The sequence below is a fragment of the Oncorhynchus kisutch genome, linkage group LG11 (assembly GCF_002021735.2).
Source record: "Oncorhynchus kisutch isolate 150728-3 linkage group LG11, Okis_V2, whole genome shotgun sequence".
Taxonomy (NCBI): Eukaryota; Metazoa; Chordata; class Actinopteri; order Salmoniformes; family Salmonidae; genus Oncorhynchus; species Oncorhynchus kisutch.
The window spans coordinates 13,539,194-13,567,191 of NC_034184.2; the positions used below are offsets into that span (position 1 = coordinate 13,539,194).

The window sequence follows — 27,998 nt, forward strand, 5'->3', positions numbered from 1 at the left end:
GTTTCCCAGTGCATACACAGGCTGGCCCAATCCTTTATGCACTCCGCAACACCATACACTGTAGCTCTCCAGGCCCTGAAGGCGAGATATGGTGAGCCACGTCAGCTAGTCCAGAATGAACTAAACAACATCCTGAACACGTCTCCAATTAAAATGGGAGACGTGAATTGAACATTGTTTGAATAAGGACATCCTGAAAGAGGGCTCGAGAAGCACCTATGATCTCAGAGACCTGGCCGCATGGTTGGAGGTGAAGGCAAAGGCGAAGCGCATTGCTCACCAGGCCACAATCTCAGCCATAGCTACCGGGGGAAAGAAGGAGTTTGAACGCCAGGAGGGACAGAAAAGGCCAAATCCCACTACCATGTACTTAAATAGTGAGGCCGGGGAGGAACCTGGGAAGAAGACCCCTCTCAAGAGCAAGAACATCAAATTCCAGCCTTACTGCCCATATTGCAATAGTAAGGGGCACTTCCTTGGCTCATGCCCTAGGGTAAAAAAGCTCACTCAAACTCAATTGAAGGCCTGGATCACTTCAGGCGAGCGATGCTACAAGTGTGCCCGTAGCCATAAGGCCGGAGACCTGCACATTGAGGAAACCCTGCAACCGCTGTAAAGAAATCCATCTCACCGTGTTGCATGATCTAATTCCCCAAGCACAGAAGGAGCAGAGTATGCTCATGGCAGGAGCTGCAAAGGAGCTGTACCTCGACCAGCAGAACCGGTCTCCAAGGGTCATGTTGAAGGTGGTCAAGGTCACTCTGCAAAGTGAAGGGAGAAGCATTGATACATCCGCCGTTCTAGATGATGGGTCAGAAAGAACAATCATTCTCACGGCGGCCACCCGTCAGCTTAACCTGGAGGGGACCCCCGAGACCCTTAATCTCAGAACGGTGCGACATGAAGTTATCCAAATGAAAGGCTCTGCTGTAACCTTTAGCATTTCACCTTCAGGAAACAGGGACGTGGCCTATAACATCACCAATGCTTTCACGCCTGATGGCTTGAATCTCGCAGAGCACTCCTGCCCGGTAAGTGTTCTACAGAAACAATATCCTCATTTACGAGGATTGCCTCTTCCTAACCTGGCCAGAGTAGCACCACTTATCCTGATTGGGTCAGACCACCTACATCTCGTAGCCCCGACTGAGCCTATACGAGCTGGACCAGAAGGAGGGCCCATTGCTGTCCATACATCTTTGGGTTGGGCTGTGCAAGGTCCATCCCATCTACTTCTCTCCACCCAAGCTGTACAGTCACAGCAAGTCCTCTTCACCAGAAGCAATCCAGATGCAGCCACTGACCTCTTTCGGAATGTTGAGATGCTCTGGAAGATGGACACCTTCTCCAACCGGAAGCTACAGGGGGTCACTCGCTCGAAACATGACTCCTATGCATTAGACCTCCTGGAGAAGAGCACCACCACCACTGAAATGGATGGCGTTAGCAGGTATGCAACCCCACTGCTACGGGTGCCCAACCATCCTCCTCTGGCAACCACGACATGGGCTGTACTCCCACTACTGCGTGGAACGGAGCGATGCCTGGTGAAGAATCCTGAGCTTGCATAAGTTCATAACCGAGAGATTCATAACCTTGTGAAGGCAGGCTACGTCACTGAAGTGACAGCTCATGAAGAGGGAAACGCACTCCGTGAATCCTGGTATCTCCCTCACCATGTTATCCAGCAACATGGTGGGAAGTATAGACTTGTCTTCAACTGTTCATTCCGTGCTGCTGGTCAAAGCCTGAATGACTGTCTACTCCCCGGACCAACCTTAGGTCCTTCCTTGCTCGGTGTCCTTCTCCGGTTCCGGCAGCACTCTACAGCCATCAGTGGAGACATCAAAGCCATGTTTCATCAGATTCGTTTACTGCCTTCCGACACCACACTGCTCCGGTTCATATGGCGAGATATGGAACGAGATGCAGAGCCCACAATCTATGAATGGCAGGTACTCCCATTTGGCACCACCTGCAGTCCTTGCTGTGCCATATACGCTCTGCAGAGACACGCACGGGAGCATCCAGACAGTGACCCAGAAGTATTGGATTCAGTGGAAAATGCCTTCTATGTGGATAACTGCTTACAGAGCATCCCATCCACGGCTGAAGTGAAAGCACTCCTTGATAAAGTACGGAATATCCGATTTGAGGTCAGACAGTGGGCCAAAACAGAGCGGAGGTTATCCAGCACCTCCCGCCACAAGCTAGGTCCAGTAGCAGTGAACTATGGCTAACGCAGTCTGGTGCTAACCCAGAAGAGCCCACTCTAGGACTGAGGTGGAGCTGCATACCGGATACCCTGGGGTATAAGCACCGCTCATCCCCGAGTACCGAAACCCCCACTCTGCGCACCATCTATCGGACCCTGGCCAGTCAATACGATCCCCTTGGGTATATCCTGCCATACACAACACGGGCCAAAGTCTTAGTCCAGGACCTGTGGCAGACCAAGAGGGACTGGGATGAACCAATCCACCTGGCTGACCTAGTGGAACGATGGATCTGTTGGGAAACGGAGTTAACGGAGCTCTCTGATGTTCAAATGCCAAGATGTTATATACCATCCTGTGCTGACCAACCGGGATCATGCCTGGAACTGCATGTGTTCTGTGATGCTTCGGAGCGAGCTTATGGGGCGGTTTCCTATCTTAGAGTGGAGGATAAGGCAGGCCACACCCATGTCTCCTTTGTCATGGCCAGGTCCAGGGTCACACCCAAGAAGCAGTTGTCGATGCCTAGGCTGGAACTCAGTGCTGCCCTTTCCGGAGCCCAGTTGGCCTCTACCTTGCGAGCCGAGCTCACCTTGCCAATCCAACGGGTCATCTACTGGAGTGATTCGACCACTGTATTGACCTGGCTCAAGTCGGAGTCCTGCAGGTATAAGGTGTTTGTCGGAACTCGCATTGCAGAAATCCAAGACCTAACAGAAGTCCAGGACTGGAGGTATGTTGATAGCATAAACAATCCTGCTGATGACGTTACTCGTGGTAAAACCCTTAAGGAATTGGATAAACCCCATCGCTGGAGTTTGGGACCACCATTCTTGTCCCAACCAGAGAACGAGTGGCCGACAGCCTCCAGGTGTGCGGCCCCTCCGCAACCAACTGAAGCTCATGAGTTAAGGAAGTCCGCCCAATGCTACAGCATCTCTACGGAACCAACAACGGCTCTCCCTGACCTAACACAATCTCAAACACTGCCGGATCTGATCGCCGCCACAAACCAGACCTCAGATGGGGTGGCTTCTATACCCACCTCCCTCGCGGCAGAGACACTACTCCTCCAGTAAGCACAAGCAGTTAGCTTCCCTGAGGAGTTAAAAGCTCTGAAAGCCGGTAGGGAAGTGGCTAAGGACAGCCGTCTTCTCTCTCTTGCCCCAGAATATGATCCAATCCTTGGAGTGATCAGAGTCGGAGGGAGTCTGCGCCAAGCAGAGATTTTGGACCCAGATTCTATCCACCCAATTATCCTTGATTCCAGACACCCTCTTACCAGGCTCCTCATCAAGAGTTATGATGAGCGGCTTCTCCACCCAGGGCCAGAGAGGGTCTATGGGGAGATGAGGCAGAAGTACTGGATAATTGGAGGACGAGGAGCCATTCGTAAGCACCAATACACCTGCGTAGAATGTCAGAAATGGCGGGCCGGAGCTACGGTGCCCAAAATGGCAGATTTACCCCCTGCTCGCTTGCGCCTCCTTAAACCACCCTTCTGGTCAACAGGAGTAGATTGCTTTGGCCCCTTGATGATCAAGCTAGGTCGTCGTGTGGAAAAGCGCTGGGGCATTCTATTCAAGTGTTTGACAACCAGATGTGTCCACCTGGCCCTACTGGAGAGTTTGGATACTGAAGCCTTCCTCATGGCCCTACGGCGGTTTATCTCCCGATGGGGGAAACCCTACGAGATCCTGGCTGACAGAGGTACGAACTTCAAGGCAGGAGAAGCCAGGTTGGAGGAAGCCTTCCAAGCCATGGAACCCAGCCTCCAGAATCAGCTGATGGACCAACAAATCTCATTCAAATTTAACCCTCCAGGAGCTCCTCATTTTGGAGGAGCATGGGAGCGAGAGATCAAATCTGTAAAGACGACCTTACGAGTCGTACTAGGGGACCAAACTGTCACTGAAACTGTCTTGAGGACCGTCCTGGTAGAGGTGTAAGAGATTCTGAACTCCAAACCCTTGGGATATCTCTCTGCAGACATCGCTGACCCTGATCCGGTTACACCGAATATGCTCTTGATGGGACGCCGAAATGTGCCACTTCCTCAAGCCATGTATGCTGATACCAACCTCGCTGACCATTTTTGGGCCCGATTCATTCGGGATTAGCTACCAAGTAGGTAGGTACCTAATCTTTCACCTACCCTTACCACCTGGGGGTGGCCCGTCAGGAAATCCAGGATCCAGTTGCAGAGGGAGGTGTTTAGTCCCAGGGTCTTTAGCTTAGTGATGAGCTTTGAGGGCACTATGGTGTTGAACGCTGAGCTGTAGTCAATGAATAACATTCTCACGTAGGTGTTCCTTTTGTCCAGGTGGGAAAGGGCAGTGTGGAGTGCAATAGATATCACATCATCTGTGTATCTGTTGGAGCGGTATGCAAATTTGTAGGTCTAGGATTTCTGGGAAAATTGTGTTGATGTGAGCCATGACCAGCCTTTCAAAGCACTTCATGGCTAAAGACGTGAGTGCTACAGGTCGGTAGTCATTTAGGCAGGTTACTTTTGTGTTCTTGGGCACAGTTGGTCAAATTCAGCTTTTGAGTGCCAGTGAGAGATGATGTGTCACAATCTAACCATTATCATCATGAAGTCCACATGGGCCTGTTACAGAGGCTACAACCTTACTGAACATTCAGAAAGAAATGTATTGTGAAGCGAGAGATATGACTCACTGTCATGTTGAATAGGGATATGAAAGTGTACATAGCAAAGCACTACAGAACATTCAGAAAATGTATATAATAAAACAGATATGACAGGGTGCCATGTAGAATAGGCCTATTGGGAATCATGCCAGTCCTATATGCATTTATCCAGTATATATAGGCCTGTATGGCTCTGCATTTACTTACATTCTGAACGTTTCAGTAGGCTGCTGAACGTGGCCTGGTAGGAGCCAGGGGCCCTAAGGAAGGAAAGAAGAGAGGTGACTGAAAAACCTCTGCATTATAAAGAAGTATTCAAGAGTGTAGTTCTACTAGGTTATATGAAATAAATTGTTGCATGGTGCAACCATTGACATCCCATTAATGTATTCAAATTCCCATGTCCATAATTTACCACCATGCATGTAGTTGCAATTCTGATTTAACCAGATACATTGTATCATATTTGTACTACATTGCAACATATAGGATACATGTATTGAAATACACACTTTTCAACTATTGCATTTTCCAGACACTGGAGATAACAAGGTATTTATTCTATCCCCAATAAATTGCAGCTGCGCTGAATTTTTTCGCATCACCTCTTCGCCACAGCCGACAAGGGTTTGCTGCCCGACGTTTATGTTCATCTTATGCTAAGGGTGGCATAAATGACGGGTGTAATCATGGAAGATATATATTGGGACAATTTTCTCGCATCAGATGAAGCTATACGAGTTTAGAGGAGAGCCACTACGTGTGTCTCCCTCTCTCTCACACCGAGCCCCCTCCTCCTCCGCTGGCAATTTATAAAGAACAAAAAATTCGACTAGGGAGGGGGTTGATACGCCGAAGCTGAAATCGAGAGGCGAACCCAGGAAAGGAGTATATTGTACACGCGACTTTCCCCCCCTTCGTCCCCCAAAAGGAGGGGGAAAAGTCAGAATTGTGGAATCGAAAAGGAAAATAAGGTTCAAAAGACGTGAAAACGTCTTCCGTGGTGGATACCGTATATCTTTTTAATTCGAAAAAATATGGCCGAGAACGTTCTGGACTCTGGCCCGCCTTCAGCCAAGAGGCCTAAACTATCCTCTCCGGCACTGTCTGTCTCCGCCAGCGATGGAAACGGTAAATGTTGTTTTTATTTGGTTTGTTAGGGTATTATGTGTTATGTTTTTATTTGGTATTTTAAAATTTTAAATGTTATTTTTATTCGAAATAGGAAGGGTCCGTAAGATTGCCCCACTGTTTTTGTCGTACTAGCTCTAGCTAGCGAGTGTATGTCGGACTTGACTAGCGATAGGCTAGTAATTTCAGCACTACGATGAACGCTGGCTACTACTGTAGCTAGTTACGAATGCGGGGCTTAGATTGATCGCTACTTCGCTGCATGGGTGGTTGGCTACAGCGTATATTTGTCGTTGGTATTTAGGTAATAAATACAGGGAAATATAAATGGTATGTCAGGAACACGGTTAACATTTTAAATGATCCCCGATGTTGACAAGTACTTCTTCATTTTAGGCGACACAGCTAACGTTAGCTTGCTAACTATTTTTAAGTAGCCAACGCGCTAGCTAGTGCTGAAGCTTACCGCTTGATCGGTGTGGCAAATGATGGTTGGAAAAACGTTTTATAATAAATTAGCAAACTAGCTAAGTGGCAATCCATCAAACACAAATGGTCCAACTCGCTCACCAGTAAATTGACTTGCCTAGCCAAGTAGCTAGCTACTTTGCTAACTAGTGAGCTATTTGTAGGTTGCTAACGAGCTATTTAGGCAGCTCGCTAGCTAACTTTCAAAGCGAGTTATGACAAAGCTCATCGCCATACAATGCTAACGCGTTAACTCAAACTCACCAACGAACAGTACAATTCAACACTGTCTCATGTGTGTATATACATTTTCCAACAGAGTATTTCAGTTATCATTAACTATATATATATATATATATCGTTAGCTAGTAAACTAATTGTTGAAGTTTCCTTCACCTGGAAAAGTTACATTTTTCCAATTTAGTACGCTAGTTTAGTTTGATTGCTGGCTAACGTTAATTTCATAGTTAGATAACGTTAGCTACTGCAGCAGGCCCATCCATGTAGCTACCTAGCTAACCGAGTGATTGTTATGCTCAAATTGCCATTGTCAGTTTTTCTGAAGATGTGTGGGAGAGACTGCAGGATCCAGGCCAGCAACCTTATACAAAAAGGTGAACAATTACACGGTTAAGACAAAAAGCCATAGAACGTGGCCACATTATTTACCACTCTGATGTGTTAAAATGGCCTGCAGATGCTCGCTAGTAGTTATGTGAGAAGGCATGTTTGAAATGGGACTTGAAACTGTTCGTACATTTTGTCATTGCAGAGCTACGGCCTCCCATTGTCCATCTGATACGTGCTCAAGTCAGCCACTTGACACAAAATACTTTAAGGGTCCAAGTTACCCTAATAACAGAAAATAATCCAGTGCATGTACTGCACTTTTGAACCCCCCCCCCCCCCAGAATGCTGTGGCGGTCCAACATATCCAGAAAAAAAATTGTAGGCCTATATGTAATTTGTAAATTCTCTAGTTGTCATTTTGTGATGAGCAGACTCATTCCTGGGTTGTGTTCAATACTCTGGCACAGCTTTGCATAACGTTGCCCTCTTTTCTCTCATTTGTTGCCAACTGTTCAGTGACCCTGGTGATGGTCCAGAGGGTCTCTATTAACCTGGTTCGCTGTGTGGTGTTAATGCAGTGTTGAGCCCCGTGTGTGTAAACTTGTCTCTGCCGAGCTAAATCACGCTCGAGATCCGGCACAGACAATCTGTGGTCGGCCACTGTGTGTGGGGGTGGGGTTGTGTGTCTGCTTGGGCATCTGCCTTCATTTCAAAGCTTTGGTTTTCCTCATTATACAAATGTAGGTATCTGGCTATGACAATTAGCCACCTCATTTGATGCAACCATGTCTGAATGCAGTACACTGGATTTGGTTTTGTTAATAATTTGTTATGCTAGCAATGTACCCTAGCACACCTCTCCTTCTCTTCTTATCTTCCAATCCCCTCTGCTCTCACTCACAATCCCGTCTTGCTCTTTCTCCCTCATCTCTCCATATGCTCTCTTTCTCTCCCTCTCTGCACAGATTTCGGCTCGTTGTTTGACCTGGAGCATGACCTCCCGGACGAGCTTATCAACTCCTCAGAGTTGGGCCTGGTCAACGGTGGGGACCTCAGCCAACTGCACACCAGCCTGGGAGGTGGGATGGGCCCAGGGGGAGGGGGTGGCCAGGACGCGGTGGCCAAGCACAAGCAGCTCTCCGAGCTCCTTCGATCAGGCGCTCCACACGCCTCCACCCAGCAGGGCGCAGTGGGCAGCACAGGCGGGGCCAGCATGGGCCACCTGGGAAACATGAAGGTGTCCCCTGGGCCCCAGGGCATGGGCCAGCAGCAACACCTCTCATCTCAGCAGCAGGCCAGCATGATGCAGCAGCAGGTGGGGATGGTGGGCAGCATGAATCGGGGAATGATGGGGGCCCAGAAGGGCAACGGACAGCAGCAGCAATCCATGATGGGTGGGCAGGTGATGAACGGATCCCCCAGGATGGGCTTCTTGAACCAGGGGATTGGGGGGAACAGTAACCTGCTGGCTGAGACTCTGCAGCAGCAACAACAGCAGCAGGGGGCTGGTGGACAGGCTGGACTCAGAGTACAACAACCTGGAGCAATGAACAAGGTATGTATGGACTCTTCAGACCACAGGAGAGATGTTTTTTTTTAATTGACCTGTTCTTTATTTTACCAAGGAGGGGAGATTGGTATCTTTTTTTCCCCCACGTAAGCCCCCCTGACCAAGAAAGCTACAAGCAGTTATTTTTGCCCACACAACGTTACTATCCAACAGTTTATTCACACGAAAAGAGAGCAGGCTGAAAGGGCACATTTCAGTACTCCTATTAAGGATGTATTAATCATGGTTTAAAAACGTAGAAGCGCTGCTTCTTCTGCTTGCTCTTTGGGGTTTTAGGCAGGGTGTCTGTATAAGCACTTTGTGGTAACTGCTGGTGTGATATTTTACTACAAATTGGGAGCCACGTGGAAGCCCTTGATTAATATTTCACATCAGTGGTCGTCTTATTCCAACGTGTCAACGTGAAATGTGGAGCAACTGTGGCATGGCGGAATAGTAATTGGTCTGCCTGTTCTGAGCCATCATTAATGAGTTAATTGAACCCACCAGCGCTACCTGCCGCTAATTGATTAGAAATGAAGTACATTGTCTCTCTTTAGAAGTGGTTGATTTAATTGGTGTGTAAATGGAAGGGAAGTTGATTAGTGGTAAAAAAGCAGCATGATTTAATAATCTCTCTCTGAAAGGCAATGGTGGTTCTTTTAGCGTAGATGCTCTTCACTGTAAGTGGGTAATATCCCTGGGGTTGTGTTCATTTAACAGGGCTACTGTCTGAAATGACACAAATGACTTGAACACTTACATTTTCATACACATTGTTTGGAGCAGCATATAAAAGCTGTAGAAATAATGTCAATTTATTAAACTGTTTTTCTTCTCTCTCTCCCCCCTCCCCCCCCCCCCCCCAAAAAAAAATCTCCTTAGATGGGTATGATGGGTAACCCGGGCTCCTATGGAGGCCCCTATGGAGGGCAGCAGGCAGGCCTGGGGGGAGCAGGGCTGGGCCCTCCGCTCCAGAACAAAGGCTCCATGCCCAACAGCCTGGCCCAGTTCAGCATGGACAAGAAGAGCCAGCCCATGCAGGGCATGTCTGCCATGGTTAGGAAGTTGGCTAGCTAGTCTCTTATGTATTTCTTTTTCTCACTTACCTGTCACAAAGCTTTCTTATGCAGGTGGTGCTACCGTTTGGGTACCAGTCAACTGCACTGACCAGCCCTTAACTGACTATCACAGTTCTCTTTTCTCTTCCTCCCCTCTCTATTCCCAGGCCTCCCAGCAGTCCGCTGCAGGTGTGGGCGGTGGAGCCGGAGGCACTGCAGGGATGGTCCCCAACGCCCAGGGAGGCCTAGGGCCCGCCGTGTCTGTAGCCGCAGCTGCCGGGGCGCCCCCTACGGCCGACCCTGAGAAGCGCAAGCTTATCCAGCAGCAACTAGTGCTCCTGCTACATGCACACAAGTGCCAGCGGCGGGAGCAAGCCAACGGGGAGGTGCGCCAGTGCAACCTGCCACACTGCCGCACCATGAAGAACGTCCTCAACCACATGACCCACTGCCAGGCCGGCAAGTCTTGCCAAGGTGAGCTGATGAAACACAGAGAAAGACCTGCAAGATAGTTCCCTGTCACACCTTCACCTGAGATGTGTATGATATTCACCATTGTCTGACGTACTCATCACATTATCCTTTTCTCCATCCCTCCCTATTTTCCTCTCTGCCCCCCCCGCCCCTCTCTTCCCCAGTGGCTCACTGTGCTTCATCCAGACAGATCATCTCTCACTGGAAGAACTGTACACGGCACGACTGTCCGGTCTGCCTGCCACTCAAGAACGCTGGGGACAAGAGGAACCAGCAGTGTGAGTGTCTGCCCCCCCCCCCCCCCCCCCCCCCCCAGCTGGCTCCTGTAACAGTAGTATGCGCTTGTAGTATTCTTATTAGGTTTTAAAGAGCCATCAGGTCTCCACTCTTAAAAATAGTGTGTATGTTTGTATACAAGTGGTCTAGATGCTATGAGATATTGTCTTATGATTGAACTCTGCCTTGGACTTCTGGATCTGTTGCCGTATAAATATGTTGTAAGTGACTATATTTGAAACTTCGACAGACCAGTTCCTTGTGTTCCTGACCTCGGTATTCATAGCATGCGTCCTAGAGGACAGAAGTATTAACACCAATGGATCTGCCCCTCTACTGTCTCTACAGCTCTGCTAGGGGGTGCTGGTGTAGGCCTGGGTAGTTCCCTGGGCTCAGTGCCCGGAGGCCAGCCCAGCACCCCAAACCTCAACCCCCCCAGCCAGATCGACCCCAGCTCCATCGAGAGGGCCTACGCTGCCTTGGGCCTCACTTACCAGGGCCTGCAGAGCCAGCCCAACCAGGCTTCTCTGCCCTCACAGGGCCTGCAGAGCCAACCGGGCATGAGGCCGCTCAATCCCATGGGTAAGCTGTTTAGTTAGTCCAGTCTAATGTATTTTTTAATTTTTTTTACTGGTTTAAATAATTGATGTACTACAGCAACAGTGTGCATGTCCCTCTTGGGGATTGAAGAATGTAACCAGTCAATATCCACAGTAGTAAGGTTATACTGCTGCCCCCCCCCCACACACACTTTACTCCAGCACGCATACGTTTATCTCTGCACGTTTTGTTTGTCAAGTCATTTGCAAATAAAACACGCAGGGGAAGTTATTTCTATCATTGACTTGTAAGTAGTGTTTGTTGGTGGCTAAAAATAAAAAGTAATGTTGAATATTGACTGTGTTAATGTTTCTTACACTCTGTCAGGGGGTAACCCGATGGGAGTGAATGGAGGTGTGGGTGTTTCACCCCAGAACCAGCAGGCCAGCCTGCTACAGGACACCATGCTACACCTCAACATGAACTCCCAGGGGTGAGTAGCAGACCTGCTTTCAAATATACTTTATAGAATAGTCCCTGAAGTGCAAACCCCACCGACCATACCTGACACTCCAGGCAGGTGCTATCAAACGCTTCAAGTTGTGCTTTTTTGATAAAATACAGTGATGAATTTAACTTTGTTCTTTCTCTGTTCTAGTCTGATGAGTGATGCGGGCGGGGCGGGTAACATGGGATGCATGCCCACGGCGACCCCACCCTCTGCAGCGGGCATGAGGAAGAGCTGGCACGAGGACATCACCCAGGACCTGAGGAACCACTTGGTGCACAAACTGTAAGTGACTGAGCTGGAATGGAGGGACAATAGCCTCTGGATGAGGGCTTAACACTCTTATACTACTAAAGAGTTACAGCCTATAGTGGGGCGCGTGAGCCTATACCAGAACACACTACTCTTCTACATTTGCACACACTGTACCAAGATTTTTCTTTTGTGTTATTGACTGTACGTTTGTTTGTAACTCTGGTTTTTGTCACACTGCTTTGCTTTATCTTGGCCAGGTCACAGTTGTAAAAACTTGTCCTCACCTGGTGAAATAAAAATAAGTGGGGCGTGTGAGCCTATAGTGGGGCGTGTGAGCCTATAGTGGGGCGTGTGAGCCTATAGTGGGGCGTGTGAGCCTATAGTGGGGCGTGTGAGCCTATAGTGGGGCGTGTGAGCCTATAGTGGGGCGTGTGAGCCTATAGTGGGGCGTGTGAGCCTATAGTGGGGCGTGTGAGCCTATAGTGGGGCGTGTGAGCCTATAGTGGGGCGTGTGAGCCTATAGTGGGGCGTGTGAGCCTATAGTGGGGCGTGTGAGCCTATAGTGGGGCGTGTGAGCCTATAGTGGGGCGTGTGAGCCTATAGTGGGGCGTGTGAGCCTATAGTGGGGCGTGTGAGCCTATAGTGGGGCGTGTGAGCCTATAGTGGGGCGTGTGAGCCTATAGTGGGGCGTGTGAGCCTATAGTGGGGCGTGTGAGCCTATAGTGGGGCGTGTGAGCCTATAGTGGGGCGTGTGAGCCTATAGTGGGGCGTGTGAGCCTATAGTGGGGCGTGTGAGCCTATAGTGGGGCGTGTGAGCCTATAGTGGGGCGTGTGAGCCTATAGTGGGGCGTGTGAGCCTATAGTGGGGCGTGTGAGCCTATAGTGGGGCGTGTGAGCCTAAAGGGTCTCTAATTTGTGGATAATGAAGACATCCTGCTAAATTTGTTTAGCAGTGTCTTTCATTTGAATTTGATTCAATTAGTTGTATACAAGCCAAAAACTAGCCCTTGTTTCAATGCAGCTAATGCGATCTCATGTCATAGATGGGTATCCTGTAAGAACACAGACCATTGAATTGCTAGACAAATAGAAAATATGAAGAGAACTATTTGTGGTAAATGTACCAGCCCAGACACTGCAGAACAGGCCGCAGACACTTTCACAGTAAACTCACATCCTCTGGGTTTTCATACAGCGCAGAACGACTATGACAGAACACACTGACCACATTCACCACATCTAAGCACCTCTCCACTGTCTCCCAGCTCAGACACAGCTAGCTAGGTGTGATTGTCTGTTTTCAACACTCTTCCCTGCTGCATCTCCCCTAGCGTTCCTCTTAAATCATTCTCTATTCTCATTCTCTTTGCACTGAAATGTGATTTGCGTCCTGCTCTCGTTCATATCCCCCCACCCCAGTTTCCTTAGTCTCTTGTCTCTCTCTCTCTGTGTGTGTGTAGGGTACAAGCCATCTTCCCGACCCCAGACCCTGCTGCTCTGAAGGACAGGCGGATGGAGAACCTAGTGGCGTATGCTAGGAAGGTGGAGGGGGACATGTACGAGTCTGCCAACAGCAGGGTAAGCTGTTACACTGACTGAGTGAAGACTTTAACTGAGTTCCTGTTGAGGGGGGCAACCCTTAGACAATACAAATGTCTGGAATACAAATACACTTCAGAATTTCTCTCATTTTGTGTATTTTTCTGTTCCTAGTGTGTTAACTAATTTCCCCTCTTTCCCTTACGCTGTTCCCCTTTCTCATAATTACCCCTCTTCTATCATCCTAACCTGTCTCCTTCACTCTATCATTTCTCCTTGTATGTGTCTCTCCTCCCAGGCGGAATACTACCACCTGTTGGCTGAGAAGATCTATAAGATCCAGAAGGAGTTGGAGGAGAAGAGGCGGACGCGGCTCCAGAAGCAGGGTATGTTGGTGGCCACCCCTACAGGGTTTAGGGCCCTGGGCCAGCTGGCATGGCCCCCTACAGGGTTTAGGGCCCTGGGCCAGCTGGCATGGCCCCCTACAGGGTTTAGGGCCCTGGGCCAGCTGGCATGGCCCCCTACAGGGTTTAGGGCCCTGGGCCAGCTGGCATGGCCCCCTACAGGGTTTAGGGCCCTGGGCCAGCTGGCATGGCCCCCTACAGGGTTTAGGGCCCTGGGCCAGCTGGCATGGCCCCCTACAGGGTTTATAGGGCCCTGGGCCAGCTGGCATGGCCCCAGCTGGCATGCCCTCACTGCCTCTCACTGAGTGGACAGGATACACATACTCTTTAGAGTGCAACAGTGGCAATACATCTTTTCACCCCTACAGATGGTCCCCTCCCTGACCACTCTCTGGTGCGGCCCGGTGGACCCAACCAGATGGTTAATAGGATGCAGAACCCTGCAGGTGAGTCCATGGGGACAGGAGGGGTTGCCAAACAGACATTATTGGGCTGTTTTTAGTGGTGTTATACCTTATTGTTTCACTTGAGAGGTTACTACATTTGTCTCATGTTGACAATAGTTTATTCTGTAACTTTGTTAGTGTGCCTTGAGCCATCCTGGTTACTATGGTGTTCGAGGCTGAGATAGACGTTATGCAGCACGTTTAGATGCATAAGTACCTAAATACGTTTTCTTTGTGTTCATCCTCATGCTTGTTTTCTTCAGGTATGAACCAGTTCAACCAGATGGGGATGCAGTCTATGGGTCAGAGGTTGACTCCTCCTCTACCCCTCACACCCATCAACCAGGTCAGTACTCTTAAAAAAAAATAATGGCCGTTGTTTTGAAAAGGGCGAATTATACCCAAATACAAAAGTTTGTGTTCAATTGATCTTATTTTGACGCAAGAGGAACCGTATCAGGTCATAGCACTAACGTATACATTGATTAAACACATGGAGTAGTCCCTAGTATCAGTGTCTGAATGGACTGAGCTCTGTTCTAAACCAATGTTTGTGTCCCCTTTTTTAGATGGGCATGGGGAACCCCAGGATGAGCCAGCCCAATGTGGGCCAGAACCAATACCTGCCCCAGGGACAGTTCCCAGGCTCCGGTCCAGGCCTCGGCACTGGTCAGCCTGGCATGGCACAGCCTGGCATGAACCAGCAAGGCAACCAGGGAGGCATGGTACAGGTGAGAGAGGTGGGCAAAAGTGGAACTATATGGTCTGTCGCTGCCCTCAATTATGTAGATGCAGGAAACGGAAGGACAGATTGGGTTCTGCTGTTGGTTTTAATTGTGAACCATATCACCAAACCAACTGAAACACAATCGCTAAGACATTCCCACACATCTGTACATGCACAAGTGAAACCCTCCTTCCTACACTAGTGTTTCCTCATGTAGGTTCACTGGAGGGATGCCCCCGTCATACATAATGTATGTTAACGTCTGAATAATGTATGAACTGTTCATGCTAAATACCTCATCTCTCCTTACAGACTCAGATACCCATTCCTTCCCCTCTCCCCGTCAACAGCCCTCTAGCCGGGCCCGGCTCGGTCGGCGGGGGTAGTGGCGTCCCCTCGGTGGGGCCCATGGGTCCCCAGAGTGTGGGTGGAGGCCCCTTGTCCAACCTGCCCCTGTCCAACAACCCCCAGCAGCCCAACTCCATCCCCCACCTCGCGGCCATGCGCCAGAGCTCGCCCTCCCCCGCCCGCAGTCTTACCCCCACACCCCACCAAACGCCACCCAGGCTAGCGGGCTCACAGACCCCCCAGCCCCACACCCCCAACCCGTCTCAGCTGGCCCCCCCAGGCCCTCAGCAGCAGCTAGGGCCCGGCAGCCAGGGGCCAGGCTCTAACAAGCCCATGCAGCAGGGGATGGGGGCGGGGTCCACCACCCCATCACACCCTGGTCACCCCTCCACAACCCCCAACCCACATGGAGGCCAGCTCCCTCGCACGCCTCGCACTCCGGTGAGATTGACTTAATAGATCATGTAGAAAAGTAAAGCTATATTTCCAACATGTGGTATGAATAGTACATTGATTTAGTACCAGTTTTACAAAAGTAATCACAACATTGACATACAGCTGCAAAATGGAACAGTTAACAGCCAATGTACTAATGATTTATTTTGGAACTTCCTCTCACCCACCTTACTGCACTCAGTTGCCTGTCAATTTCCTCACCTTCACTAACTCCCATGGGGGTTGTTGCATTCTCTTGTGATATCAATTATTTTCTAACCCCCCCCCCCCCCCCCAGATGTCCCAGAAGGGGGGCTTCCAGCCCCAGGACGGTCAGGCTCTAACCCCAGCGTCAGTCAGCAGTGTGGACACAGCCTCCCAGCAGGCCTCTCATTCGGATGCCTCGGCCTCCGTGGACCCCAAGACGGAGGTCAAGCAGCAGCAGGATGAGGAGGACGAGGGGGAGGAAGGCTGCTCCAAGGGAGGGAAGTTATCCAACGTCAAGATGGAGAACAAACCCATCAAAATGGAGGGGGTGAAGAAAGAGGAGTGTGGGGGCAAAGGTGTTCCCATGGAAACGTCATCATTGGTGGGGGTAAAGAGTGAAGACAGAGTGAAGACTGAAGACCGGAAGCCGGAGGTGAAGAAGGAGCCAAAAGAGGAAGAGAAGGGATCCGAGTCCCCTGGTACACCGTCTGGTGCCCAGAACAAGAGGAAGAGTAAGGACTGTGTTTTGTGATGGCATATGTACTGAGTTGTTTCTACAACCACAGAGTATGTTTCTGCTTCTAAAAATGTATGCCGTTATTTGTTTCTGAATCCGACTTGAACCCTAACCTTGTCTCTCTACCCCTCTCCTTCCCCCTCTACTCTTTTCACCTCTTCTCCTTCAACTTCTCTCAGTCTTTAAGCCAGAGGAGCTGCGCCAGGCCCTCATACCCACCCTGGAATCTCTATACAGACAGGACCCAGAGTCTCTGCCCTTCAGACAGCCTGTCGACCCTCACCTACTGGGCATACCTGTATGTACTGCATATGAAAATGTGCTTTTTACATGTGAAGCTAGCCAAACCAATTTCCCACCTGTGGAATAATAAAGGAACCTAAACTCTCCCTCCCCAGGACTACTTTGACATAGTGAAGACCCCCATGGACCTGTCCACTATAAAGCGGAAGCTTGACACGGGTCAGTACCAGGAACCCTGGCAGTATGTGGACGACATCTGGGTCATGTTAAACAATGCCTGGCTATACAACCGCAAGACGTCCCGCGTCTACAAGTACTGCTCCAAGCTGGCTGAGGTGTTCGAGGCTGAGATAGACCCCGTCATGGTCAACCTGGGCTACTGCTGTGGCCGGAAGGTGAAATGGGAGTTTAATTTTTTTAATTTGTAATTTTACCTTTATTTTACTAGGCAAGTCAGTTAAGAACAAATTCTTATTTTCAATGACGGCCTAGGAACAGTGGGTTAACTGCCTGTTCAGGGATAGAACGACAGATTTGTCCCTTGTCAGCTCGGGGATTTGAACTTGCAACCTTTCGGTTACTAGTCCAACGCTCTAACCACTAGGGTACCCTGCCGCCCCGTGTGATGCGGGGGGGGGGGGGGGGGGGGGGGGGTTTATGTGTTTGTGGTTTGGTTACTAGGGTGTGTGACGTACAGTGTCAGGCTAGATGTGGCTATTACGTCATTAGTTTCACATCCCATTCTGTGCATGGAGACGAGGCTTGGCTAATTTCAGCGTTAGCATAACACACCACCATATTAACTTTCAACACTTTTTTTCTAATTTTGAGCATAACCTTGCAGCTATTTCTGACTTTGCTCTTGAATGGGCTAAGCAAAGTGGTCACCAGGGATGACTTGAGCATCTCCGTTCTTGAAAACAAGGTGTGGCGGTCGGGGCTCAGCCCCATACAGCTGTTGTCTTGTACTGTGACAGTGAGCCTGAAGGTCCATGTGAGCCAGGACTGACCCATTCCTCTGGCCTAACCAAGTGACCCATGATGACGCCAAAACGTTTTTCTATTGCTTTGGGCAGAGGCTGTATATAGTCTGTCCTCTTGGGTCTAATGGTGCTCATGATCATGTTTCTCTGGTCGCATGGTCTGGTAAAACTCCTGGCAATGTGTAACAAAAAGCAGATTTGTAATTAGCCAGCTCTTTTCATTCTCCTTGCTCCAGTCTTTTTGTTACTACTTACATTTGGAAAATGGGTATCACATTTTATTTTACCTGTACTGAAAAGCTCTGTACAAATATTATATTACTCCTGGTATTGAAGGGCCAAACTATTTAGAAAATGTAGTTTGGGTTTAAGTAAGTGTTAATTTATTGTCTATCTTTCTCTTTCCTGTCTTCCTTTCTTCTCCTCCCTCAGTTGGAGTTTTCTCCCCAGACGTTGTGCTGCTATGGGAAGCAGCTGTGCACTATACCCCGGGACGCTGCCTACTTCAGCTACCAGAACAGGTATGGGGGGGGGGGGGGGGAGGAAATCTGAGTGACACACACGGTGATCAATAGAAAAGTTATTCTATGTTGAATTGTGTTTCTATGGAAATAAATGGTTTGCCACTTCATTTTCATATCTGTTCAGTGTCTGCATTGTCCCATGTTTCCCCTCCTTCCCCCTCCAGTTGATTCTGTCGCTGCTGTGGTGGTTTTGCTCATCTTCTCATGTCCAGATGCTAATCTGTGCTTTGCCTCGGCCTTCTGCTCTGTTGTCTTGTCCTCCCTCTCCTCACCATCCAACCCTTTCGGTCCTCTACCCCTGTCGTCAATGCCTGTGACATCTGCATTGGCTTGCTTTTGTCTGATCCAATCATGCGCTTCCAAACCCCTCCCTCCCCTTCAATCCTGAATCATGATTGGCTGTTCTGACGACGACCCCTGCCCCGCCCACTCTGCGCTCCTCCTGCGTGCTTGCTCCCGCCCTGTCCTGCCATGCCTTGCCCTGATTGGTGGCTGCCTCCCCGTGCCTTCTCTGTGATTGGCTGTGCTGTTGGGGAACGGTGTAGTTCACCAAAATTTGGGCTTCTTGCTGACAGGTACCACTTCTGTGAGAAGTGCTTCAACGAAATCCAGGGGGACAACGTGTCCCTAGGAGACGACCCCTCCCAGCCTCCGACGTGAGTAGAATGTTACCCTCTAGCCTTCCCTCAACTTGTCTTTTAGTTTTAACGTAAATTTGATTTTATATTTAGGCTTTTATTATTTGACTCCTCATATGCCAAGCTTCTCCCTCATATCTGCTTAAAGTACCTCCATTTGCTGTTATTGGTAATATTTTGTGAATGTCTCCCTTCCATTTCTATGTTTTCTGTGGTATTCTGTCTTCTGCAGTAGGTGATTGGTTTTATTGTACATCTGTACTGCTGCTGTTAGTGTTTGTCTCACCTTTCAGACGAGTCTTCCTCTATAGCCCTACATCTGTTTTGCAGCATCTCTTTTTAGTAAATCACGATTGGGATGAAAACATGGCGTATTTAAAAATCTGGCCAGGATATTTTGGCAGGTTTCATGAGTCTTATACTTTCTATATGAAATGTTTGACGAGGGCACAGCCAGAGAATCAAATGCTCCCACCTTGTGGTGATTTTAGAATTTGATGTATTTATTTAACGTTTGGGGGAGGGGGCCGAGGGAGAGGGTTGGGAAATCCTGTAAAGGTTAGACCAGTGGGTTTCATCCGGTGTGCTTTGGCGCAGTGGTGTTCCTTGAGGAGTGCTCATTTGTGCCGTGAACCCTTTCTTAATTAATAAAAATAATAATAATTGCACTCATTTGTAACCGTGACCTGTTGAATTCACATGGAATTTAGACTTGGGAGCACCAGTGGCTCTCAGATAAATACATTGAATAGCACTTTGTTACATCTGTATTGTCGTTTCAAGTCTGGTGTGCTCAGGCTGTTACATTTGTATCATTTGAGGGGCGTCGTTTGACTTTGCCAGTGAGAACCATTTAGCCCAGGCACTTTACAGCGAAGTTACACATGCACACAAGCATGGCTTTGTGTTCGTGGTTTACCTTTACAATGCAGAGAAACACTTGCCTCTAGCTCAAACGTTCAAAACTAAATACCTTACTATTATTTATTTTTTTATCATGAGATGTGGCAATAGTTAAACAAAAAATAGAAATGCAACATATAAAGTGTTGGTTTCATGAGCTGAAATAAAAGCTCCCCAGAAATGTGCATATGGAACATTGTGTGTATGGAACATCTCTCATTGTGCACAAATGTGTTTACATCCCTGTTAATGAGCGTTTCTCCTTTGCCAAGATAATCCATCCACCTGATAGGTGTGGAATATCAAGAAGCTGATTAAACAGCATAATTATTACACAGGTGCACTTTGTGCTGGAGACAAGAAGGCCACTCTAAAATGTGCCAGATAATTGAATGTTGATATCTGTACTATAAACTGCCTCCAACATCGTTTCAGAGAATTTGCGAGCAGCAGTTTGCTGATGGTGGGGTTATGGTATGGGCAGGCGTAATCTACGGATAACGAACACAATTGCGTTTTATCGATTGGGAATTTGAATGCGCAAAAATACCATGATGATATTCTGAGGCCCTTTTTTTTTGTGATTTAAATAAAATAAATAAAAATAATCACCAACAGATGCACATCTGTATTCCCAGTCATGTGAAATCAATAGATTAGGACCTAATGAATTTATTTCAATTGACTGATTTCCTCATGAACTGTTACTCAGTAAAATCTTTCAAAGAAGGTTGGGAACCACCTAGGCTGTGGTTCATCCATCTTACCTTTTTCCATTTTCATTAAAAAAAAACTCATGAGGCTTTTGACTGGGTGTGGCCTGGTTGCGGACATTGACTGGGGGTGGCATTTCTTCTTTCTCACTTCAGTTCCATCGGTAAAGATCAGTTTGAGAAGAAGAAGAATGACACATTGGACCCTGAATTGTAAGTCCACCATTAAAGTAAATATCTTGTTGAGTAATTGCATTCATGTTGTGATTGCATTGTGAGCACAATGTAGTTGTGCAGTTGTAAGTAGTCGCAGTGATTATTTGGTTCCTCTCTGCAGGCTTGTGGAATGTATGGACTGTGGACGTAAGATGCACCAGATCTGTGTCCTGCACAACGACACGATCTGGCCGTTAGGGTAAGTCTGTGTGTGCCCTGTAACCTAGGAAAGATGAGGCAGTTTGCGTGTAAGAGTCTGGTTTCTCTAATGAACTCTTTCTCCTACCAGTTTTAATTGTGATGGCTGCTTAAAGAAGTTGAATAAGACACGTAGAGAGAACAAGTATGCCGCCAAAAGTAAGTACCAATGTCTTTATCAAAAAATCATCTAAATATCACTTACCCGTGTCCATTTTGATGTAGTTCATCCCTCTTTACCTAGCTTACTTGTAACTAAACTAAGCTCATCTCTCTCCAGGGTTGCCCCACACTAAGCTGGGCTGTTATTTGGAGACGAGGGTGAATGACTTCCTGAAACGTCAGAGCCACCCTGAGTCGGGTGACGTCACCATCCGAGTCGTCCACGTCTCTGACAAGGTGGTGGAGGTCAAACCAGGCATGAAGTCCAGGTAAGGGACAGGAACTATGGTGTGGGGGGGGGGGGGGGTGTTACCCTGAAGAAATGGAACAGGAGAAAGGGATAATGGTAGTGGTGGAACAAGTGAGGTTAATGTAGTAATTTGCTGAAGCCAAAATCAACCCATACCCCCTAGGCACTTTTGTACATCTGAGAGGATTGGATAACTCAAATTCTGAGAGAAGTGTTTTCCCCCCCAGAATTGTTAGATGGAGAAACAGTAACTCTCTGAATGGTGAAGTTCTGAAGATATTGGTATGCAGGGTTGGGGAGTAACTAATTACATGTAATCTGATTACAAAAAAGTGAACTGTAATCAGTTAAAAGCAACAATATTGCAGTTATATTAGACACTTTTGAATTCAGAAAGGATGTTTGAGAATAAATGCATTGACATCCTGTTTTCTCAATGAAATTCAATTCAACATTGAAGGCGTACATTTTAAGTTTGTTCCACCTGAGTGAGTCTGATCACAAGTTGGCGATCCTTTTTCCCTTCTAATGCATCTTAAGGGGACAGTAATCTAAAAGTAACAAAGTAATCAGGTTACGTTACTGATGACCGTAACTAGTTACTAACGGATTACATTTAGAAAGTAACCTACCTAAACCTGTTGGGATGCATGCATCAATTGTCTCACTCTTGTCGTGTCTCCAGGTTTGTGGACACTGGGGAGATGTGTGAGTCGTTCCCATATAGAACGAAAGCCCTGTTTGCCTTTGAGGACATCGATGGCGCTGACGTCTGCTTTTTCGGCATGCATGTACAGGAGTATGGCTCGGACTGCCCTCCTCCCAATCAGAGGTAATGGTTCTGTTAAGGGTCCATTTTATCTTAAGTCAGTTGGGAGCAGTTATATGTACATGCATCAAAGGACTTGACCTCATCTTTAATCTTTCTCTCTCTGCCTACTTGTCTACCCCAGACGAGTGTACATCTCGTACCTGGACAGTGTTCACTTCTTCCAGCCTCGTTCTCTGAGGACGGGCGTCTACCATGAGATTCTCATTGGCTACCTGGAGTATGTCAAGAAGCTGGGGTACACGACGGGTCACATCTGGGCGTGCCCACCTAGTGAAGGGGACGACTACATTTTCCACTGTCACCCTATGGACCAGAAGATCCCCAAGCCCAAGAGGCTACAGGAGTGGTATAGGAAGATGTTGGACAAGGCTGTGGCGGAGCGCATAGTGCATGACTTCAAGGTAAGAGTCTTGAGGAAGGCTTGAGGGTTCCATGCAGGGACAGAGTTCAAATTTTAAATGGCTCCATCCACAAGTGGAGGGGTTGAGCGCACAAGGACAGAGTCATGGATTGGCTTCTGAGAAGGAGCACAATAAAGCAGGACGAGTGGAGGTTTAATCTCTCTCCCTCTCTCAGGACATCTTCAAGCAGGCCACGGAGGACCGTCTGACCAGTGCCAAGGAGCTGCCGTACTTTGAGGGGGACTTCTGGCCCAACGTGCTAGAGGAAAGCATCAAGGAGCTGGAGCAGGAGGAGGAGGAGAGGAAGAGAGAGGAAAACAGTACTTCCAACGAGAGCGTAGATGTAAGTGGGATAGGTATTTACTACAAGGTACATTGCTGTGTGTTCTTATGGGTCTTTTGATCTCTTTAAATGTGATTCAATTTGAACTTTTAAATACAAAATGTTAAATTGACGCTTGTATGAACTGCATTTCTACATTTGATCTAAATCAAAAAGGGTTACTACTGTGTGTAATTCACCTCCAGGCCACGAAGGGCGACAGCAAGAACGCCAAGAAGAAGAACAGCAAGAAGACTTCTAAGAATAAGAGCAGTATGAGCCGAGCCAATAAGAAGAAGCCAGGCTTGCCCAACGTGTCCAATGACCTCTCTCAGAAACTCTACGCCAGCATGGAGAAGCACAAAGAGGTAGGAGGAAGAGACCATTGAATGTTATTAATATATTTCTGAACATAAGTTACAAACATTAGGTAGTAAATCAGGCTCCCTTGGCGTAAATTGGTGAGAATCAGATTTTAGGACCGGCTGAACGAGTCACTTTCGCAAACCCAAAACTACTTTCCACTAAGACAGTATCTTCTCACTCTTCTCTGTGTTAACCCTTCTCTCCTTGCCAGGTATTCTTTGTGATCCGTCTGATCGCAGCACCCATGTCCAACACGCTGGGCCCCATTACGGACCCCGACGGCCTCATGGCCTGCGACCTGATGGATGGGCGCGACGCCTTCCTCACCCTGGCCCGGGACAAACACTTGGAGTTCAGCTCGCTGCGCAGGTCCAAGTGGAGCTCCATGTGCATGCTGGTGGAGCTCCACAACCAGAGCCAGGACCGCTTCGTCTACACCTGCAATGAGTGCAAGGGCCATGTGGAGACACGCTACCACTGCACCGTCTGCGAGGTGAGGGGCTGGTGGAGGGTTAGGAGGGGAGGAGGAAAGAAGAGGGGATGGGTAAAGCTGGGACGATGCCTTCCCCTTTTTTTATTTTTTATGTTTTATTTCCTAAAACAAATTCGATGCCCTGTTCCTGTTTCACTGCCTCTCCCATGTGCACATTAATTAGGGGGAGAGATAAGCGCAAGCATATGTCCATTGTACCACATTTACACATTGCAATTGTGGAAAAACGCACTGTTTTTAAAGCAACTACCATTATCAGAGGAGAGTAAGTTTTCAGGGTATAACATTTTATTTCTCATCCAATATTGAGCAAATGGCACCAGCACTTTACATATGATTGTGAAGCCTAATGTGGTTGAGATGATGCACCTGGCGGAGAGTTGCACGCCATTCATATAGAATACATCAAGTAGCCTAGGGCTACAGGACATTAAAACTAGAATCCTTAGTTGCTACATACATTTTTGAACTTATAAATTGATGAATAACGTGTGGAGTAGTAACCAACACATGCTTTCTCCCCTCTCTGTCTCAGGACTATGACCTGTGCATCACCTGCTACAATACTAAGGGCCACATCCACAAGATGGAGAAGCTGGGTCTGGGCCTGGACGACGAGAGCAACAACGCAGCCTCCTCGTCCATTGCCAACCCCGGGGACTCGCGGCGCCTCAGCATCCAGCGCTGCATCCAGTCTCTGGTCCACGCCTGCCAGTGTCGCAATGCCAACTGCAGCCTGCCGTCCTGCCAGAAGATGAAGCGCGTGGTGCAGCACACCAAAGGTTGCAAGCGCAAGACCAACGGCGGCTGCCCCATCTGCAAGCAGCTCATCGCTCTCTGCTGCTACCATGCCAAGCACTGCCAGGAGAACAAGTGTCCCGTACCGTTCTGTCTGAACATCAAGCACAAGCTGAGGCAGCAGCAGCTCCAGCATCGGCTACAGCAGGCCCAGATGCTGCGGAGGAGGATGGCCAGCATGCAGAGGGTGGGTCAGCCACCTCCGGGACCGGGGGGAAACGGTGGACTACCATCTCCGGGAAACAACGGCACCACAGGGCCCAGCACCCCCATGTCTGTGGGCACGCAGCCCCCCACGCCTCAGACCCCCACCCAGGGGAACATGCCCCAGCAGGGGATGGGCCAGGGCCCCCCAGGGCAGCAGCAGGGCAGCATGCCCCAGCAGCACCACATGCAGCACCAGTTCCAGCAGCAGATGCAGCTGCAGCAGCAGGGGGGAGGGGGAATGATTAACTCTCCTCAGCAGCAACAGATGGTCCAACAACAGCTCCAACAGCAGCAACAGGGCCAGTCTCCAAATGTCCAGCAGATGCAGCACCCAGGAGGTCTGCCCCCCTACACCCCCAGACCTCCAGGAGCCTCGCCCCTCCACCAGTCACTGGGTAAACCTGGTCTGGGCCCAGCTACCCCTCCACAGCAGCAGACCAACCCTAGCCAGGGTTCCATGCCCCAGGGGCAGCAGGGGCCTCCTCCAGCAGCGGTGGAGATAGCGTTGAAGATCCAGCGTGTGGCAGAGACCCAGCGTCAGATGGCCCAGGCCCAGATCCTCCAGAGGCAGCAGGCGGCCCAGGGTGGAGGCATGATCCCCCCTCACCACCAGAACCCCCAGGCCCAGATGCAGAGCATGGCCCACCCAGGAGCAGGCATGGTAGGGCCCCAGGGCCAGGGTCTGGCAGGGAGGACCCTGATGGAGCAGCAGGGGATGGTGGTGGGGCCAGGAGGCATGCAGCAGCAGTCCCAGATCCCCCCTCAGGTTCAGCTCCAGCAGCAGGCCCGACTTCAGAACCCCAACCAACAGCAGTGGGGAGGCCCTGGTGGGATGACTCCCCAGCAGAGGCAAGGCATGATGGGACAGATGGGTCACCTGACACTGCAGCAACAGCAGCAGCTTGCCCAGCAACAGCAGCAGCGGCAGCTCGCCCAGCAACAACAACAACAACAACAACAACAGCAGCAGCAGCAACAACAGCAAGGTCAGCCCCAGCAACAACAGCAGGCAGGGCAAGGGGGGTTAATGGGGTTGATGGGAGTTCAAGGTGGCGTGGCTGGGGCGGCGGCGGCAATGGTGGGGACAGGGAACCTCCCCCAGGCAGCTCTACAGGACCTCCTGCGTACTCTCCGCTCTCCCAGCTCCCCCGGCCAGCAGCAACAGGTCCTCAACATCCTCCGCTCCAACCCCCTCCTCATGGCTGCCTTCATCAAGCAGCGAGCCGCCCGATACCAGGGAGGTCCAGGGGTGCCTGGGGCACCGGGAGGAGGCCCAGGAGGGGGGCCTGGAGGTGTGCGGTTCCAGGGGGCCCCTGGTGGGGTAGGAGTTGGGCCTGGTGGTAACCAGGTTGTTATGGAGGGTCAGCAGGTCAACGTAAATCCTGGAGCGGCCCAGGCAGCTATGAACATGGGCCAGGGAGGAGGAAATATACCCACTATGGCTCAGCTACAGCAGTTGCAGCAGCAGCAACTGCAGCAGCAACTGCAACAACAGCAGCAGCAACAACAACAACAACAGCAGCAGCAGCAGCAACAACAGCAGCAGCAGCAGCAGCAACAGCTGCAGCGCCCCCTCTTGCCTGGGAGTTTGCAGCAACAGCAGCAAATGGCAGCGCAACAACCGCAGCAACAACAAGGCGGGATGCCAGGCCAAGGCACCCAAATGTCCAACATGACTCCCCAGTTCAGAGAGATTCTGATGCGAAGGCACCTGCAGCAGCAGCAACAACAACAACAGATGAGTAACAATGGTCAGTTCCAGCAGCCCCCCCAACAGCAGGGTCAGGGCCAGCAGAGCTTCATGCAGCAAGGCCAGCCTGGTCAACCTGGCCAGACCCAGTCTGTGGGAGGAGGGCCGCAGCAGGGGGGGGGGCAGGGGCCCCAACCGGGTCCCGGGCAGAGCCAGCAAGGGCAGGGCTACCCTGGAACCATGTCCCAGCAGGTAGCCACAGCCCTGCAACAGAGGCTGCAGCACCAGATGCAGATGCAGCAGATGCAGCAACAGGATGGTGGGGGTGCGGGGCCTGGGCAGCTCCAACAGGGGCAGCAGGGTCCCCAACAAGGCCAAGGTGGTCCCCCCCAGCCCCAGTCCTCCCATGCCATTCTCCAGCAGGCCCTCCACCAGAGACTCCTCCAGCAGCAGCACCTAGGAGGGGGCTCGCCTGCCCAGCACGGCAGTCCTATGAGCCCCCAGCAGCAGATGGCCCAGTCCCCACACCCCCACCTCCAGGGCCAGGCTCTGGGCAGTCAATCTCTCAGTAACCAGGTGCGTTCTCCTCAGCCTTCCCCTCGGCCACAGTCCCAGCCACCCCACTCCAGCCCCTCGCCACGCATGCAGCCCCAGCCCTCCCCTCACCGCATCTCCCCCCAGACCCAGACAGGCTCCCCACACCCAGGTCACCTCTCCCAGCACCACCCTGGCATGGTTGCCTCCCAAAACCCACAACAACAATTGTCACAGCAACAACAACAGACTAACTCTGGGGACCCGGGTACATTTGGTTCGGACCCAAGTGCTATGATGTCCCAGATAAGTGGGATGGGGGGTTTGCATGGCCCAGGGCAATCGGACATGTTGGGTAATAACAACCAGGACCTGGGGACGAACATTAACCACAACAGTTTAGACATTATGTAACCTACTACCACGTCTGTCTCAGTGGTCTGAAGAACTGCCTTCATGGGTCTTGCTGGGATTGAATGGAAGGGGGATGGCAGTTTTAAAAGGTATTTTTATTTAATATTTTTCTGATGTATAAATGAAAAGAACTTAACTTCCTATGGGAGATGCAACATTTTAAATCTACAAGTCAATAAATGAATAAATTAAACGAATGGTAAGTTATTGCTGTTTATGTTTTTTTATATATATATATATATATATATATATATAACATTTTTGCCAATTGTGTGTAAGGAGTTTCTGGATGTGCGAGTTCTTCCTTAGTATATGACACAAGTAATATTTTTGGGGACTTTTTTTTTTTTTTTTACACGTATTTTTAAGATTTTAAATGTGGTGGAAAATTAGTGAGCTAATACAATGGACCTTTTTATCGTTATGTTTTCCTTCATAAAACCAGTCATGATTGTATCTGTTTTGCAGAAGTATTTTATTTTTATTTTTTATAAATATATTATAATGATCAATATTTTTGCTGTATCTACAAACATCACAACATATCTTCCTGCCTTTTTTTGGGGGGGGGTACTTTTTTTTTTCCCGGTAAATGTACCTTGCGACTGCTACATTACACAGAATATATTTTTGAAAAGGACTGTCCAAAAACCGAGAGGATTGAGAAAGGTGAGTTTTTAATTTTTAAACTTTTTTTCTGGTTTTGTAATCCAAGTTAAACTTAGTGTTGTGGGGAGGGTGTTGAACACTGGCTGATCTCCCTCTTGGACTGACTGTCTCAGGTC

At 49.3% G+C, this 27,998-nt stretch overlaps 1 protein-coding gene across 4 annotated transcripts; it reads left to right on the plus strand.

Moving 5' to 3' along the window:
- Positions 1-5,472: 5,472 nt before the first annotated feature.
- LOC109899985 (histone acetyltransferase p300) lies at positions 5,473-27,410 on the plus strand. 4 transcript variants are annotated; one of them, XM_031835330.1, is made up of 29 exons: positions 5,473-6,002; positions 8,006-8,595; positions 9,475-9,648; positions 9,818-10,124; positions 10,289-10,402; positions 10,749-10,982; positions 11,328-11,433; positions 11,599-11,733; positions 13,164-13,281; positions 13,541-13,628; positions 14,015-14,092; positions 14,356-14,438; positions 14,662-14,832; positions 15,132-15,608; positions 15,901-16,321; positions 16,506-16,624; positions 16,725-16,964; positions 17,985-18,073; positions 18,622-18,732; positions 20,487-20,543; positions 20,668-20,745; positions 20,836-20,903; positions 21,025-21,175; positions 21,842-21,988; positions 22,110-22,389; positions 22,565-22,732; positions 22,918-23,079; positions 23,289-23,570; positions 24,106-27,410. In XM_031835330.1, exons 1-29 carry the CDS (start codon positions 5,909-5,911, stop codon positions 27,211-27,213), a joined length of 8,250 nt encoding a protein of 2,749 aa, XP_031691190.1. In that variant the 5' UTR covers positions 5,473-5,908; the 3' UTR covers positions 27,214-27,410. The 4 variants fall into 4 exon arrangements, with proteins under 4 accessions (XP_031691190.1, XP_020351265.2, XP_031691191.1 ...); XM_020495676.2 differs by having other exon boundaries at positions 18,652-18,732; XM_031835331.1 differs by having other exon boundaries at positions 5,474-6,002; positions 14,662-14,823.
- Positions 27,411-27,998: the final 588 nt, after the last annotated feature.

What these genes read in the sequence shown, in the direction of transcription:
- LOC109899985 (XM_031835330.1), top strand. Translation starts at nt 5,909, where the DNA reads ATGGCCGAGAACGTTCTGGACTCTGGCCCGCCTTCAGCCAAGAGGCCT. An exon ending in AACCACTTGGTGCACAAACT is followed by an intron (nt 11,734 to 13,163) that starts GTAAGTGACTGA and finishes GTGTGTGTGTAG; the next exon opens with GGTACAAGCCATCTTCCCGA. An exon ending in GCATGGTACAGGTGAGAGAG is followed by an intron (nt 14,833 to 15,131) that starts GTGGGCAAAAGT and finishes CTCTCCTTACAG; the next exon opens with ACTCAGATACCCATTCCTTC.